This window comes from Pezoporus occidentalis, unplaced genomic scaffold, assembly GCF_034315485.1.
Source record: "Pezoporus occidentalis ecotype Australia unplaced genomic scaffold, CSIRO_AGI_Poc_V1 ctg148, whole genome shotgun sequence".
NCBI lineage: Eukaryota > Metazoa > Chordata > Aves > Psittaciformes > Psittacidae > Pezoporus > Pezoporus occidentalis.
The window spans coordinates 724,549-742,215 of NW_026913295.1; the positions used below are offsets into that span (position 1 = coordinate 724,549).

Sequence of the window (17,667 nt, forward strand, 5' to 3'; positions counted from 1 at the left end):
CCGCCAACCTGAATTAATTTGCTTTTTGTTTAAATGCTTTGTTTTTCTAAAAAGGCTTCATTTCTCTGGCAATTATTTCCAGCCCTATATGTAACCTTTCTTGATTTGAGGCTTTCTTAAATTACTTACGGCTGTAAATAGTTAGCTATTGTGCAACATTAAAGTGCCAAATCAGAGTTGCAAAATATAAGGCAAAGTTGCTCTCTGTGTCCTAATTTGGAAATGGTGTTTTCTTTACTGTATTATGGCCTGTCCTGCTACATATTTTAAAACTGATGTGCTTATGGAAGAATACCAAACTTTAATCTTATCTGTGTAGGAAGGTATTGAACTAACAGGGAAAGCAGGAGATTGATGTACCTTTTCTTTATAAATCGTATTCAGAGACCTTAAAATGGTCATAATTCAGCTTTACTCACTGGAAAATAATGCTTGAGTATGTGGATGCTTAAAGCAGGGCTAGTGTTTCTCTGAAGATACTTGACAGATGTGTTTGGTTATGGTGCCATGCCAAGCCTGATGACCTTAGAAATGGAAATTAAAGCTTAAATATAAAGCATGCAATTTCTTGGCCAGTAAAGCACAGTAAAATGATATTTACTCTTGGGCATGATTCAGAGAAGCCATTAAGGTCTCTGCAAGGGTCTTGGCACTGCTAGGCACTGACACTTGAAGAAAAGAATCTAATTCAATTTCTTGTGAACTTTCCCAATTACAAAATTGGGACTTACGACACTGTCCTCTCACTGCCCAGGGATATAATGGAAAAACAGAGGGAAAAGTGCTGTTTTTTCTCTTTGAATGAGGAACTGTTCAGGGAAAACCAATGTTACTTTAGATTGTCTGGAAAATCCCAATTAGTCCTGGGCGGCTCGAGGAGGTGGTTCTTGAACATGGCTCCCTTTCTATGTAGAAGATGTCCTGATCCAGTAGCAGGTTCAAGAAGGGTAAATCTCTGCACTGAGGACCCACAAAGTATTGAACAAGTGTAATAACTTCGGTTGATGCTAATGCACTTAGAATTGTGCTAATGCTATGCTAAGCAAACCTCCCTGTGCCTTAACTACGTTCCATACCTGGTCATTAGCTGACTGTAAACTGTGCAGCCAGGAGCTGCCTCAAGTCAACAGCAGGCAGAGCAGCCGGATGTGTCTTCTTGCTGTGGCCCTGATAACAGGATGGTTTTCACAAAGCAATACCTCAGGGCAGGAGTATCTCAGCTGCACAAGTACGTTACTGGAGGCTGTCGGGGTTGTAAAGTCTTGCTTAAGCGTTGATGGGATGTGTGTTAGTGGCACAGATACTTGCAAAAAGGGTTTATCCAAGTTTTCTTTCAGCTATAGTGTTTTCCAGTAGGCCTGTTGGAGTCTGGCCTTGCCCTTCCAAAGCTGTGCAAGCCATCACTTTTTCCAGTCTGTAGCTGGTCTTCATTTTTGAACAGTGATGTCTGTGATTCTCTGGCCTAGCAGCTCAAACTGTCTGTTAGATCCCACTCCTTATTTTCTATCAGGGTGAGGTTATGTTTGATTCCCTTATTTCAAACTTGTTTCTCCAGTCACTGACTTTCTGTCTAAACCATGCGGTTCTACTTTGCTATTTCATGTTTCATCAGCCTTCCAGCTGCAGCCTGCAGAAGGAATTGACACAGTAGAAATGAAACTTCCCACCCTTCCTGCCAGCCCATGGCCGTGTCCCCAAACCTTCTGAGGATGACAAGATTAAAAATGCCATCTAACCATCGTTCTGTGTTTCCTTAGAGCGCTTAAAAAAGGAGGAGAAGACCCGTCAGGAGTTAGAAAAAGCTAAAAGAAAACTTGATGGTGAAACGACAGACCTACAGGACCAAATAGCTGAGCTGCAAGCCCAGATTGAAGAGCTGAAGATCCAGCTGGCCAAGAAAGAGGAAGAGCTGCAGGCTGCTCTTGCGAGGTCAGAGCGCGACGGTGCTTAGGGCTGCAGAAGTGCGATAGAAACCTGCCTTCCCAGACAGAGTTCCAGTTAATACAGACATCCAGAACTGGGCATGTTAAAGCAGGAGCCAGTTCATGTTTAGCATCTCTAGACACCTGTGCTGTGTGTAGACATGGTAAAAAAAAACCAATTCAATGTTTTATTGGCATCCTTGGGCTGACAAGCTGCCAAAAAGTGAAGTTTCACCAGGGTATGATAGTGTTTGCATTCTGGAAGCTGTTCTTGGTCTCCAGGGGTTCAGCCTTAGGAGGGAAAAATATGGAATTCTCAATGAACCTTCTTAGTAGAGTGTGTTCAGTGATGGGGTGGGATAGACACTATCAAGATAATGCCTGCCAAGTCTGTCAGCATCAAGGTGATCAAGGTTAGATGGGGCTTGGAGCAAGCTGCTCTAGTGGAAGGTGTCGCTGTCTGTGGCATCGGGCTGGAGCTGGGTGACCTTTAAGGTCCCTTCCAGCCTAAACCACTCTGTGATGCTCTGAAGATCGGTGTGGCAGCCTTGCAGTCCCATGTTAGGATACAAGCTCAATGCCTTTTGTATTTTGGAGCACTCTGCTTGTTGGGATCTTGACAATAACAGAAGTGGTTTTCTACTTAGGGAGTTTTAGAAGGTCTGTTTTATTCTAATGGAAAAGTTAAGGTATCATTTCTGTACGTAGCTTACATAATGTCAGACTGTTCCGAGAATAGATTTGAAGCTATGAGATGCTGACTGTTGTGCCCCTGCTCAACAGAGGGGATGAAGAAGCAGTTCAGAAAAACAATGCACTGAAGGTGATAAGAGAGCTGCAGGCGCAGATCGCAGAGCTGCAGGAGGATCTGGAGTCAGAGAAGGCATCACGCAACAAGGCGGAAAAGCAGAAAAGAGATTTAAGTGAAGAGCTGGAGGCTTTAAAAACTGAACTGGAAGATACACTGGATACCACTGCAGCCCAGCAGGAGCTGAGGTAGGGCCACGTCTGTGTCCAAAGGCACCATTAAAATTCACCCTTAATTCATAAAACACTGAAATGCTGACTTTGATAACCCGTGATTCTTCCTGTAGGACAAAGCGCGAGCAGGAGGTGGCTGAACTCAAGAAAGCAATTGAAGAGGAAACCAAAAACCATGAAGCACAGATCCAGGAAATCAGGCAGAGGCACGCTACTGCCCTGGAAGAGCTCTCTGAGCAACTTGAGCAGGCCAAAAGGGTGAGAAGAATATGAATGGTAGAAATACACTTTTCTGCCTCTGGACTTCTTATTAATACCATCAGTGTTGTGGTCCCCTCTGCTGAGATCTGCAGAGCTACGTTGTCTTCTCTGCTACATGCATAGCAATTGCAATTGAATCAAATGCATCACACTGGTTTGAATATACTGCAGCTATTTGGCAGACTCGGCATCTGGCTGAAGTGTTCATTGGAACGTGTGGAGATAAATCATGTAGCACTTATCTAGGAATTCTCCAGCATTATTTGTGGAGATCTGCTGGTGAAAAGCAGTTCTCTGCACACTTCGTATGCTATAGTAATGGGAATATAGGGAATACTTCACAAGCTTCCTTAGTATTTTAAACTAAGGGAGAAACAGTAATTAAAGCTGGTGGAAATCATGGTGTATTCACTTGAAGATCTTGTGCATGTCTTCTGCTCCTTATTCATTAAGTATTTTCAATAAGAGCATCAAAAGCTGGAAAGTTAGCCTGCAATCTGAAGCAGAGGCCCTGTGCTGGTGTCAGTTCTGTGGTAAGAGTGATGCTTAATCATGCCTTGTGCCATTTATTACTTCTTTTCTAAAAAGGGTTTTGACAAATGTCAGTGCAGTGGGGAAAGTGCTTTGTTTGCACTTCCAGGCTGCTCTGCCTGCTAAAATCAGGGCAGCTGCAGTTGATATCTTGCCTTTTATTTGTGTGAGATGAGCCATGCTGATCTGTTAATGGGCACATTCCTTCCTACTTACAGCACTACCCAAACCAGTCATTTTACAGCACTGACATCCCAGTTCTTGTGGAATTCATAGAAGTATCTTTTGCTCCTCACCATTACCTGTGATACTAGAGTGGAATAACTTGCATTAACTTAGTCTTTGGCTAACACACAATGTTGCATAGCAGCATTTTAACACTCCCTACTTACAGCTTGCTGAGCACTTGGTTTAGCTTTGAACTTGCTCTGATTTGTTAGGCTGAGTATTGTTCAGCAGAAAACTATTGCTGTGTGAAAGTGTTGAATTTCCTTTCTTTTGTTTTTCCCAGTTCAAAGCAAATCTTGAAAAAAACAAGCAAGGCCTAGAGTCTGACAACAAGGAGTTGGCCTGTGAAGTGAAGGTGCTGCAGCAGGTCAAGGCAGAGTCTGAACATAAGAGGAAGAAGCTTGATGCTCAGGTCCAAGAGCTGACTGCTAAGGTCACTGAAGGCGAAAGACTGAGAGTTGAGCTGGCGGAGAAAGCTAACAAGCTGCAGGTAAGGTGGGATGGAATCAGAGAATCACAGAACGATTTGGGTTGGAAAGGACATTAACATCATCCAGCTCCAACCCCTGCCACGGGCAGGGACACCTTCCACTAGAGCAGCTTGCTCCAAGCCCCTGTGTCCAACCTGGCCTTGAACACTGCCAGGGATGGGGCAGCCACAGCTTCTCTGGGCACCCTGTGCCAGTGCCTCAGCACCCTCAAAGGGAAGAGCTTCTGCCATATATCTAACCTGCATCTCCCCTGTTTCAGTTTGAACCCATTTTAAATGGCAGCAGTGGGTGCTTTAGGTAAATCAAGCTGAAGTACTTCAAAAAAGGGAATGGCCCAGATTCTCTTTGGAGGAAGCTTTCGGGTAGTCTCACTGTAAAAGTAGCATAGACTAAAACAGTAGGAGTTGGCTCCTGGCTGTAACATTTTCTCTTGCTTTGATGCTTTAAACCCAGCTGCCACCCTGATAATCCCTGAATCAATGCTCCCATAAAATGTATGGTCTTATAATTAAAAATAGCATTTAGGTATGAATGCAGATATTGGAATGATGTGCTCTGCTGCACAGCATGCTTGACTCTTGTTATGTTATACCACTGAGGTTCAGGACTGACATCCAGCCTGAAGCTTCCAGCCAAACTTAAGTATTTTTAGATTGTTGTGTGTGTCTGTGGGGATCTGTTGTTGTCTTCCTGTACCTGGAATTCGCTGAGGTTTTGTGTTCTGCAGTTCCAGCTCCCAGTGGGACTGGGCTGTGCCCTGGGTCAGCTGCATGCTGCTAACCTTCAGGCTGCTTGCTTTGCAGAACGAGTTGGATAATGTCTCAAGCCTCCTGGAGGAAGCCGAGAAGAAAGGCATTAAGTTTGCCAAGGATGCGGCTAGTTTGGAATCGCAGCTTCAGGATACACAGGTGTGTGTGCAGTAAAGCTTCAGCTTTGCACTGAAGCTTTGTTCCTCTTTGAAATGTGAACTGCACAACAGAAAATACAGATTTTCATTCATAGTTTGAAAAGTCCCTTGGGTAGAAGTTGTATTTCCTACTGAAGTCTAGTGAAATGTGGTGTATGATGATTGCTCAGCTACCTGTGGAGCCTGTTTTTCACTACCTAAGATCCACTGATTGATAGGCGCTAGCCTTTCAGTTTCTCTGGGAAAGAAGAATTAAGTCAAAAGCCTCTTTCCAAGTACAATATTAATAAGACCCTTGGGGTATACAAAAGGCATAAGGGACAATGCCCTGTCTTTTACTGGCAGCTGTAGTCCTTACGGCTTAAGTTCAAACTGCCAGGTTTTGGGTTTGAGCTAAATAATGCAGCTTTATGCATGTGTTCATCAGTTAAATATACTCTTTTTTTCCCTGTATAAAAATGCTAATGGTAACTACCTGAATAACGTTCATGACAATTGGGGAGGTCTGTGGTGGTTGGAGGATGGAGGAGAGGGGGTGGTGGTTACACCTTTCATGAGTTTCCCTTATGACAGAAGTTTCCGCTGTCAGATTAGAGCTATCTTTAAACTGACCTTTAGATTTAAGCAATGCAGCAAAGCTGGAAGCAGGCTGTCATTGCGGGATTTGCTGCTGTGTTCACAGATTGGTTTGTGTTGAAGGGACCTTAAAGCTCATCCAGTTCCATGCAGGGACCCTTGCCACTAGAGCAGCTTGCTCCAAGCCCCTGTGTCCAACCTGCCCTTGAACACTGCCAGGGATGGGGCAGCCACAGCTTCTCTGGGCACCCTGTGCCAGCGCCTCAGCACCCTCACAGGGAAGAGCTTCTGCCTAAGAGCTCATCTCAGTCTCCCCTCGGGCAGGTTAAAGCCATTCCCCTTGGCCTGTCCAAAGCCCCTCTTGCAGGACTCCCAAGTTCTCCCAAGGTGTTTTCAAATAGGTGCTTTATATGCCTGTCTGAAAGAAGAGAAATAAATTTTGAAGGTGACTTCTGTGCTCGTTGCTTTAAAGATGGAAGAGTATCATCCACTGACTTCTAGACAGTAGCGTGGATTCCCTGCTCAGAAATGTGCTTTGTAAAGGCATAGCTATGCCCAAATTAAATGATCAGTGCAAACCCAAATTACAGACATCCTTCTAAGCATATCTGTGTACAAAAATGCTATGAGAGTAATAATCAAACCTGATGCTTCATGGGGAGTAATGGAGGGCTCAGCCAACGCTGCAGTTCACTCACTGTGAACCAGACTGACCTGGGAACGTGCCTCTTTGTGTGACAGGAGGTGCTTCAGGAAGAAACCCGCCAGAAGCTCAACCTGAGCAGTAGGATTAGGCAGCTGGAAGAGGAGAAGAACAACCTGCAGGAGCAGCAGGAAGAGGAGGAGGAGGCCAGAAAGAACTTGGAGAAGCAGATGCTCGCCTTGCAGTTGCAGGTAACTGCCGTAAAAAGCAGGACTTCCCTAAGGCCCACACATTTCTGGTGAGAGGAATCAGGTCCCAAACCTTGTGAGAGAATGTCATTTGCACATGTGTTAGACCAGATTTCAGACTAAAATGTCCTGTGGTCTTTCTCTATTGCACTAATGAGCAGTGCAGCTGAGTGCAGGGGCCAGGGCTCTCCCCTACTTAGCATCCTGCTTGCTCACAGGTTTTGTGTTGCTGTAGCAGTAACATCTGCTTTTGGTTTTGCATTTTGGACTTACTGCTTTTCTTCCCTTCTCATGATGCTCTAAAGAACTTTATTTTCCTTTATTAAATTGCAGTTGGCTGATGCTAAGAAAAAGGTAGATGATGATTTGGGAACCATTGAAGGCTTGGAGGAAAATAAGAAGAAATTATTGAAGGACATGGAGTCCTTGAGCCAGCGCCTAGAGGAGAAGGCAATGGCTTACGACAAACTGGAAAAGACGAAGAATCGCCTGCAGCAGGAGCTGGATGACTTGATGGTGGATCTGGATCATCAGCGCCAGATTGTTTCTAACTTGGAGAAAAAGCAGAAGAAGTTTGATCAGGTACTCGAGTTCCATCATCTTCTTGCTTTGTGTGCTTTTAAAACGGCATCTTCTTCACATCGTTACTGCATAGATGGGCCTTGTGTACAGCAGGGTCTGGTGGCGTGGTCAGTGACAGAACTTCTGTGAGCAGCTTGGCTTTGTTAAAAGTCCCTTGTCACAATTTCAGTGAGCTGAATGCCAGCTTTGAGTCTTGTTAGAGCAAGTGATTGATAACAAAAAGAAAATGATATTGGAACAAAACCTTAGGGTATTATTTGCAATCAGTCAAATAACCTAAGAAAGGATGTGAAGACTGGAAGATTAAAATGATTTAATCTTGGTTTATAGCTTGCTTTCCTCACCTCATCCCAGTGTAGCGGTGGCTGTTTTCTCACTAGCACTTTGATCCCTTCATTGACTAAAACACCTCAGGCAGGAAGTTGCTGGTTATAGAATGTATGAGATGGATGAATTGTTTCTTCTGTTCAGATGCTAGCAGAAGAAAAGAACATTTCTGCCAGATACGCAGAGGAAAGAGATCGTGCTGAAGCAGAAGCTAGGGAGAAGGAAACCAAAGCACTGTCTCTGGCTCGGGCTTTGGAAGAAGCCCTGGAAGCTAAGGAGGAATTTGAAAGACAGAACAAACAGTTACGCACAGATATGGAAGATCTAATGAGCTCTAAAGATGATGTGGGCAAAAATGTAAGTACGTTTCCTCACTCAATTTTGTTATATCCCACATAGGGAGTAACACAGGGAACCTCCCTGCCTGGAGAAGTATACATGACACTCAAACTGAACTTGTTGAAGCTGGTTCATAACCCCAAATTCTGGAGACATTAATGGGCAGAGTGAGGAGCTGGTCTTCAGTAACATCAGACCTCCTCAAAAGATGTAGGGAGATGGTGAGCCCGTGGGGCTCAGAATGACTGGTGGCACCTGCTGTAGTTGAGAGCTTGGTTTACTGCTGCTTTTCCTATGTGACATTGCACAGCTCATCAGTTCCAGACTGGTTTGGGTTGGAAGGGACCTTAAAGCTCCTCCAGCTCCAACCCCTGCCACAGGCAGGGACCCCTTCCACTAGAGCAACTTGCTCCAAGCCCCTGTGTCCAACCTGGCCTTGAACACTGCCAGGGATGGGGCAGCCACAGCTTCTCTGGGCACCCTGTGCCAGCGCCTCAGCACCCTCACAGGGAAGAGCTTCTGCCTAAGAGCTCAGCTCAGTCTCCCCTCTGGCAGGTTAAAGCCATTCCCCTTGGCCTGTCCCTACAGGCCCTTTCTTGTTGCCCCTCACAGGTTATTGGAAGTTGCTCTGTGATCTCCCCAGAGCCTTCTCTTCTCCAGGCTGAACAAGAAATCTGCAGTCATGTGCACAGATGTTTAGGTTCTCTAGTACAGACTTAGAGATGCTGCTGTGCCTCTTCTCATTCATTGTCCAATTCAGAGCATCACAAGAATGCAGTGTACTGAGTTCCTACAGTGCCTTGTTTTGCTGTTAGTAACTGCTGATGTTGAGATACCTGAAGGAGAGGGTCTGATTCATGTTTGTGGCTTAGGTCCATGAACTGGAGAAGTCAAAAAGAACTCTAGAGCAACAGGTTGAAGAGATGAGGACTCAACTTGAGGAACTGGAAGACGAACTGCAGGCCACAGAAGATGCTAAGCTTCGTTTGGAGGTGAACATGCAAGCTATGAAAGCTCAGTTTGAGAGAGATCTGCAAGCCAGAGATGAACAGAATGAAGAGAAAAAGAGGATGCTGGTCAAACAGGTATGACTGTTTTACTGTAGGTCACATTAAAAAGGGTGTGAGGATATTTTGTCAAAGCTCTGTGGCTTCAGTGATAGCTTGCTACCAGAAAAATAAACCTCTTTGCTTAAAGATCCTGTTCTATAGAAATCCCAGGCATTGGTCTTCACAAACACCAGAACAGGTCTTGTTGAGCAGTGGCCACTCTCAGTGCTGGTGTTAGACTGACACCGATGGGCCTCCAAAACCACCCAACATGCAAGCAGAGGTTTGGTTACTGCTGCGTGGCTGTATTTCAAGGACAGGGGTACATTATGTGGACTTTCAGCTCATCCTATTTAATCTGCAGGAACAAATCCATGGATGCCAAGGTGGGCTGACCGGCTCTGGTGAAGTGAACAGTTTCCTAAATGCAAATTGTGGCAATGGTTCATTCCAGATTTGCCAGACTTGAGAATCCCAGTAACACAGAGCAGATGAGGAGAGACTTAAGAAATATATTAAAGTATTTCATGCTTGCAAGAGAAGCTGGTGCTAAATTGACATTAAGTTTTGAGGTGAAAACACCCAGTATCTCTAAAGGAATGGTTTTTTAATTCTCTTGAGAAAATGAGGTGACTCCACTTCTTACGTTCCTCTTGGTGGTTCAGTCAGGATTAGTGAGATCTGCCCTTGGGTGATACCTGAATGTGGGGAGATGTGCTGGGCAAGATGCTGACCACTATGGAGCTGAACAGCTGAAATGGAAGTGCTTCAAGTGCTGAGTTACCGTCTTTGGGTTCTTTTTTGTCAGTGCAGAGATGTGTGCTTCCCATTTATGGTTTCATTTTTGCCATCTGCAGTGTCCTCCCGTGCAGCTTGCATTCTGGTGGCTTTTCCAATGGAGTAACGGCAGTTCTGCTCTTCCAAGGCTTTTTGGAGTCACCAACCACTTTGCTGGGGGTCTGTGTTTGCTCCATTGAACCTGTTCCATGTCTCTGTGTCACAGGTACGGGAGCTGGAGGCTGAGCTGGAAGACGAGCGCAAGCAGAGGGCTCTGGCTGTGGCAGCCAAGAAGAAGATGGAGATGGATCTGAAAGACCTGGAAGGGCAGATAGAGGCTGCAAACAAGGCTCGGGATGAGGCAATCAAACAGCTACGTAAGCTCCAGGTGAGCACAGCTCATCCATAGAGCTGCTTTCTCTCCTGGTGGCTGTCTGTCAGGGCTGTTGCTTCTCATCACATACATTTGAAGGCAAGAGGAGTCTCAGACTCGACTGTGCTGACAGTCAAGAGTATCCATCCTGAACTTAGCACTTGCTCAAAACTCCTCTCATCCTACTTCTGGTAAGGGGTTAGGGTTGTCCCCAGCAGTCACCGTCAACACTTGGCCCAAGGTCCTGCTGGGGGCTGCTTTCTAGGCTGCATTGTTTAAATTGAAATTGCCTTTCTGCCCTGTCCTTGGGTCTTTGGCAATCCTGCTTCAAAGCCTCCCTCAGCCTGGGGGCAGGACTGGGCTGAGCCCTCACTGAAGAGGGAGTGTAGGTTAAAGTCAGACCTGCTGGTACCCAGAGGGGATGTGTGAGTATGTGCTTCAGGGGCTGCACACTGAATGTCACAGGTGGGTGGCTGCTGCACCAAGAACACTTGTAAGAAGTTTGGGTGGTTTTAGTTAATTTAAGTAAATCATTTACGTCAATCCAACAGCTTTACCTCTCCATCAGTTCTGTGACAAATGCAGTTGAGCAGCTCTGTATTAGAGTTCTTTTCCTACAAGACATACACCAGATAAAAGAGACGAAGTCTGATAATGTGATATCTCTGACAAGTAATTGAGTGATGGGAAGATAAGAAAATGAAGCTTTACTATTAAATAAGAACTGAAAATGCATCGAAATGGAATAAAGCCACTCTGGGAGGAAGGTCTGACCTCTAAATCATAGAATCACAGAGTGGTTTGTGTTGGAAGGGACCTTGAAGCTCCTCCAGCTCCAACCCCTGCCACAGGCAGGGACACCTTCCTCTAGAGCAGCTTGTTCCAAGCCCCTGTGTCCAACCTGGCCTTGAACACTGCCAGGGATGGGGCAGCCACAGCTTCTCTGGGCACCCTGTGCCAGCGCCTCAGCACCCTCACATGGGCAAAACCAAAAGGTCAGAACACTTCAGAGCTGCCAACAGATCTCATGCTTGTCCTAAATCAATGTGGCTTTTTCCTTCCTGCCTTCCAAACTGCAGGCTCAGATGAAAGACTATCAGCGGGAGCTGGAAGAAGCCCGTGCGTCCAGGGATGAGATCTTTGCACAATCCAAAGAGAGTGAAAAGAAGCTCAAAGGTCTTGAAGCAGAAATACTTCAGCTCCAAGAGGTGAGACTGAAATCCAGGAAACTTGGGTTTCTTGCTTGAGTGAGATGAAGATCAGAGTAAAACAAGTAAAAAGCCATCTGGTGAGTTGAACAGGGGAAGAGGAGCAGGAGAACTGGGTGACCCCCTGCCCCAGGGCATTAGTGAACTCATTGCTTTGTAGGCATCATTCTGATAGTCTGCACTCCATTCCTCTGCCTGGGCAGCTGGAAAGCTTGACCATTGCTTGAGAGGTTTGAGACCTCACTGAAACTTGTTCAGGAGTCTCTGAAAGGTGCACGGCCCTGTGCCAGCACCAAAACTGAGTACTGGAGATGTGAAAACGCTGAACAGCAGCTCCAGAACCTCAGTGGAACACTTCAGTCTGTGCAGGTTTGTCACTGCCCTCTGGCATCTTCATCCCTTTCTCTTAGGGGCAGGGTTAATGTGCTCCATTGTTGGCAATTCATGTGCAAGCTGTACAGGTGCCACCCATCTCCTGTCACCTCCTTGGTCTGCCTCAGGGTCAGACATCAGCAGAATTGCCTGGTGTGAGAGCCAGCCTCTCTTGCTGTGTTGTAGCTGCAGACCAAAGCTGGAGCAGTCACTCATAAAGTTATCCATAAATGAGTCCATAAAGGAGTCTTTACAGATAACCTGGACCCTGGAGCTTCTCCACCTCATTCTTTTGTGGAGTTCAGACTTGTCAGTCGTGCATTTGCAGTGCATTTAGCTGCCCTGCTTAGCAAACACTTGGGTGCTTCTGCCATTTGATATGGTTTATAGTGTGAGATTCCGTGCTGTTGATTCTATGGTGCTAAAGCTTTGATTTCTACCCTCTGCTTTCAGTCATGCCAAGTGCCCTGTAAGAACCTCAACAGTTTATTTCAGTTGGTGCCCACTTCACACTGCAGGTGTCTGTTCACATGTGACAGTGGTTTTCTTCTGCAGTTTAGGGCTTGAATGTTACTGATCTGCACAGACACTTGTCCTTAACTTCATGAAGGAACACTTCAGGGACCAGAAGTGAACCCAGTGTAGTCATGGCAGTTACAGGGGGAAACATCAAAATGATGTGTCCTGCTCCTGCAGCTGTTGCTTCTGCTTATCCATGAAAAGACCCCAGGGATATTACACTTCACAGCATCTCCCGGAAGCTAAATTGTCTGGGGAAGTTTTGAGATTCCTAATGCTGTAAGGGCTTTTTTCCTGATCCTCCACAGGAATTTGCTGCCTCTGAAAGGGCCCGTCGCCACGCTGAGCAGGAAAGGGATGAGCTGGCTGATGAGATTGCAAACAGTGCTTCAGGAAAGTGAGTCTGCAGATGTATTAACTGTGCATCTGAGGAGCTTGGGGCACCAGCAGCTGCAGTAGCCCGCTTGCAGGTTCTGCCCTGCCCTGCCCTGCCTTCATCACAGTGATCCCTTGCTCTGAAGGGCGCTGCTGACACAGGAGCTGCTCATGCAGTTTGCGGTGCCTCAAGCAGCAGAAGCAAAGTGGCCGGTGGCTTTGGATCAGATCTGAACACGTCTTGACCCAGATGCTTCCTTTCTAGGTCAGTGCTGCTGGATGAGAAGCGCCGGCTGGAGGCCCGTATTGCCCAGTTGGAGGAAGAGCTGGAGGAAGAGCAGAGCAACATGGAGCTGCTCAATGAGCGCTTCCGAAAGACCACGCTGCAGGTGAGCCCCCGCGGGCGGTGCCGCGGGTGCCGGTGGTGCCTGCGGGCAGCACCCAGTGATGCTGTGTGGTTCCCTGTGCAAGGTGGACACGCTCAACTCGGAGCTGGCCGGGGAGCGGAGCGCAGCCCAGAAGAGCGAGAACGCGCGGCAGCAGCTGGAGCGGCAGAACAAGGAGCTGAAAGCGAAGCTGCAGGAGCTGGAGGGCTCCGTCAAGTCCAAGTTCAAGGCAACGATTTCTACCCTAGAAGCCAAGATCGTGCAGCTCGAGGAGCAGCTCGAGCAGGAAGCCAAGTAAGGGGAAGGTGTTTGCCCGAGTCCTGTCAGTTGGGTGTCTGAAACCTCGGTGGCTGGGTTTGTGTAGGGCTGAGCTGGGAGCCTGGAGCACAGGCACGGGGTTGGTTGCCTGCAAGCCTGCTGCTCAGGGCACACGCTGCAGCAGGAGAGCTGGGAAGTGGCCAGGGTTGCAAATGTCAGAATCAGATTGCTCTGTAACTGGTGCTGCTGCATGGCCCAGGTGAGCTTGGCCCAGGGACCACACGGTGCTGGATAAGTACCATGAGACAAGCTGAAACATCCCCTTGAGCCACCTGCTCTCTCTGGGTGAAGGAAGGAAGATGGATAGCTCAGGGTGACAGTCCCAGAGAGTGAAGGGCTGTTATATCACCTCCATGCTTCTTGTGCCTTTGGCTCGGTGGGAGGACTGTGTTGCTGGTGAGCAGTAACTTTAAAGCTGCTCTGTTCGATCTCATGGTGAAGAAGCACTTTTGTATCCCTCTCTTCAGCCTGCACACCACACTCACACTGCTCCAGTGCTGAGCTCATGCTGTGAAAGCTGCATCCCAGCCAAGCACCAGCTCACTAAGTCAGTTCTGTTGGTGGTGGCAGGCGTGTTAAGGGGACTCGAGCATCAGTTACGCGAGCAGGCGAAAGCCCTGCAGGAGGGGCAGTGCTGGTGGTCCCGGTGGCCCCGGCTCTCAAGCACTGAGACAAATCCTGGCTTTTGGTTGTTGCAGGGAGAGAGCAGCTGCAAACAAACTGGTCCGTCGTACAGAGAAGAAACTGAAAGAAGTCTTCATGCAGGTGGAGGATGAGCGTCGCCATGCGGACCAGTACAAGGAGCAGGTGGGTGGAAGGACTGGGCTTCTGAAGTCTGGTGCTCCAAAAAGGCACATAAACCCATCCCGGGAGCAGAAAGGGCTCAGAAAGAAGCATTTTATGTTCTAGAGGAATCTACCTTGATGATCATGGAATCCACCTTGATGATCATGGAATCCCAGCCTGGTTTGGGTTGGGAGGAACCTTAAAGCTCACATCAATTCCAACCCCTGCCACGAGCAGGGACCCCTTCCACTAGAGCAGCTTGCTCCAAGCCCCTGTGTCCAGCCTGGCCTTGAACACTGCCAGGGATGTTGCAGCCACAGCTTCTCTGGGCACCCTGTGCCAGCGCCTCAGCACCCTCACAGGGAAGAGCTTCTGCCTAAGAGCTCAGCTCAGTCTCCCCTCTGGCAGGTTAAAGCCATTCCCCTTGGCCTGTCCCTACATCCCTTGTCCCAAGCCCCTCTCCAGGTTTCCTGTAGCCCCTTCAGGCACTGGAGCTGCTCTCAGGTCTCCCCTTCAGGAGCCTTCTCTTCTCCAGGCTGACCCAGCCCAGCTCTCTCAGCCGGGCATTAAACCACAGGAGCACACGTTCCCAGCATCCCAGACCTCCCCAGGTGGGCCCTGTGTGATGGGCTCTTTGGTCCCTGCAGCTCTGCAGTGTGCCCAGGAGCCTGCGGTGGGGCCCGTTGTCCCCCTCCAGCCAGGGGGCTGGGAGGGCAGGTGCTGGTTCCCTCCCCGTCTTGGGGCTGCAGATTCCAGCCTGATCCCGAGCGCGTGGGTTTGTTTCAGATGGAGAAGGCCAATGCCAGGATGAAGCAGCTCAAGCGGCAGCTGGAGGAGGCTGAGGAAGAGGCCACGCGTGCGAACGCTTCCCGGCGTAAGCTTCAGCGTGAGCTGGACGATGCCACAGAGGCCAACGAGGGCCTGAGCCGGGAGGTCAGCACCCTGAAGAACCGGCTACGGTAGGTGCTTGGTGAAGCCCTCGGGTGCCCACAGACCCTGTGTCCCTGGGGAGCATTTGGTTGTGGGTAGCAGCAGCAGAGCTGGGGATCGGTACAGGGCAAACTGGAGCCTGCTGGGAGCTGCTGCCCAAGCCCAGTGATGGCAACAAGGGAGCTGCCAGACCACAGGCATGTTCCTGGCACCTCCTGTGCCAGAGCCCTTCGGGGCTCACACTGGCGGCAGGTTCCCTGGCGTTGACAGCTCAATACAGCCCTAGGTCAGCACGACAGAGGAGGGAGGCGGCTCAGCCGTGCTTCGCCAGCGGCTGCTTCCCATCCCTGTTGTCCTGACCCACCTTGGTGGGAGCATTTCAGCATCTTTGGGATCAGGGCTGTACCGGGTACAGATGGGAGGCGGCAGTGGTGATGCTGCTGCTGAGCGAAAGCCATGTCAGGAGGCAGAGCAGTGCACAGCGAGCGGCTGATGTCCGCTGGGAGCACCCGCTCTGCCCTGTTTGGTCTGGGCTTGGTGCTCATGCACAGAAAACACTTGAAGCTGCTTGGGCCTTGCACGGTTGAGGTGCCAATAGGAGCCAAGCGGCTGGGTTGGAGCGTGTTGGGGCACAGTGCGAGCCCGTGGCCAGGGGGAGGGTTCAGGGCCCGGAGCGGAGCCCGTGGGCGCTCACCGGTGCTGCCTGTTTGCAGGAGGGGGGGGCCCATCACCTTCTCCTCGAGTCGATCCGGGCGGCGGCAGCTCCACATCGAAGGGGCCTCTCTGGAGCTCTCGGATGATGATGCAGAGAGCAAGGGCAGCGACGTGAACGAGGCGCAGGCGGCCCCGGCCGAGTAGAGCCCGTCCCTGGGCATGCAGAGACCTTCCCGCAGCGGGCGCAGGAGCACGGGGACTCTCCTGAGCACCAGGGCTGCCACGAGGCCCTCAACCTGCCTTACGGAACGCCGGCATGCTACTACAAGGTTACGTATCGTAGGTCAACCATGTCTTAAGGCTCTCCAGCCTCACCATACTGTACCCTGCTTCAGATAATAGGTACAACTGCTTTTTTATATATAGCAAACGAAATGGGATCGTCTCTGTTCGGTGCATCTCTTTTCCAGATACCCATTGTAAAGCCATTTTATAAAGCATCATGTGAAGGATGAAACTCTTTGTTTTTTAATCACCACAGAAACTTCATTCCCGGCGGGTGGGTGGTGGGGACAGACCCGGTGTCACGGCGATGCATGCTTTGTACAGACAACATCCCCCCCCTCCTCCCGTGCTCGGGCAGCCCTTGGGCACGCTGAGCCTGTCGGATCGTTGAAGACCAAACCTCACCCCTATCTTTCTTTTCCTCCTCCTCGTTGTGATCAGTCGCACACAATCAGCGCGGGAACTGTGAAAAGGCCTTGGGCAGCGTAGGGAGGACTGAGCAGTGTCCACATTTACCCCGCAGCGGCACCGGGTGGTGCTCTCCGCGCTCCTCCGGCAGCGCTGGCGCAGCACGGCCCCGGGGCAGCCCCGCTCCCGCACACCCCGCACCGCATGGCACCGCTCCGTGTGAACACCAGGAGAGCCCCGGGCCGGCGCGGGCACCGCTATTTATTAACTCACGGCCCAGGGCGGGGGTCCGGGGCCGCGGGTGCCCCCACCCGCAGGTAACAAACAAGCCAGTGGATGTGAATCCTTTTGTTGTTGTTTTATTTGTTTGGAGCAGTATTACAGCCCTAGTTTAGCCTTCTTTTGTTTAAATAGCTGGAAACTGACATTACAGAAAGTGCCTTAGACACTACAGTACTAAGACAATGTTACATATATAATTTGCCTCTATAACGATGATTTAATGTATTAATTTTGACTGTGCTTCATATCATGTACCTCTCTAGTCCAAGTGGTATTATGGATATTAGTGACAATGAATCAGTGTTAACTAGGAACCTTCCTCTGCCACACGCTCAAACAACGTGGATTTCCTTTTTGGTTAAAAGCTTTAACATCTGTCGCAAAGGTTTTGTTGTGTGTGTTTGGATATTTTTAATCAAACTGGCTGTTGACCACCAGGCATCTGACTGCAAAGATCTTGTTTTCTTGTATACCCATATTTCTAGACAATGATTTTTGTAAGACAATAAATTTATTCATTATAGATGTGGCCGCCTGCTCTGTTTACTTACCAGAAGAGCTCTCTCCTGAGGCTGGCATAGACCTTAATAAATGAGACTATGACTGGAAGCTGCTTTTCCCTTCTTCCTCTGTTGTTTTCCTCTTGTTTTGACCTGGATCCAGGATAAGGGAGCTGTGGTGGGGATGTGTGGCCAGAAGCCCACGGAGCTCTGAGCCCTGCTGCTGGCCCAGGGCCCTCGGGCAGGGTCCCATCTGCTTCCCGAGCAGTTGAAGGTCCCATTGGCGTGTCCGGGGGGCAGCGCAGGTCCTGGGGCAGGAGGGAGCTGGGGCTGAGGCTGTGGCTGGGGGCAGCGCTGGATGCTGAGCCATGGGGAAGGGGCAATGATGGCTCCAAGTGTGGGGAGGGGA

At 49.1% G+C, this 17,667-nt stretch overlaps 1 protein-coding gene across 4 annotated transcripts in view; it reads left to right on the top strand.

Moving 5' to 3' along the window:
- MYH10 (myosin heavy chain 10) overlaps positions 1-16,300 on the top strand; it is a 90,722-nt gene extending 74,422 nt beyond the window's left edge. For all 4 annotated transcript variants that reach the window (XM_062610548.1, XM_062610550.1, XM_062610549.1 and 1 more), the window contains 17 exons: positions 1,758-1,929; positions 2,706-2,918; positions 3,017-3,161; positions 4,207-4,413; positions 5,218-5,322; positions 6,639-6,791; positions 7,122-7,370; positions 7,842-8,054; positions 8,909-9,121; positions 10,089-10,250; positions 11,315-11,443; positions 12,643-12,731; positions 12,975-13,098; positions 13,181-13,389; positions 14,112-14,220; positions 14,986-15,158; positions 15,843-16,300. In XM_062610548.1, the coding sequence (XP_062466532.1) occupies positions 1,758-1,929; positions 2,706-2,918; positions 3,017-3,161; positions 4,207-4,413; positions 5,218-5,322; positions 6,639-6,791; positions 7,122-7,370; positions 7,842-8,054; positions 8,909-9,121; positions 10,089-10,250; positions 11,315-11,443; positions 12,643-12,731; positions 12,975-13,098; positions 13,181-13,389; positions 14,112-14,220; positions 14,986-15,158; positions 15,843-15,987 (2,810 nt within the window). In that variant the 3' untranslated portion in view covers positions 15,988-16,300. The remainder of the gene's footprint in view (positions 1-1,757; positions 1,930-2,705; positions 2,919-3,016; positions 3,162-4,206; positions 4,414-5,217; positions 5,323-6,638; positions 6,792-7,121; positions 7,371-7,841; positions 8,055-8,908; positions 9,122-10,088; positions 10,251-11,314; positions 11,444-12,642; positions 12,732-12,974; positions 13,099-13,180; positions 13,390-14,111; positions 14,221-14,985; positions 15,159-15,842) is intronic.
- The last annotated feature ends 1,367 nt before the right edge of the window (positions 16,301-17,667 follow it).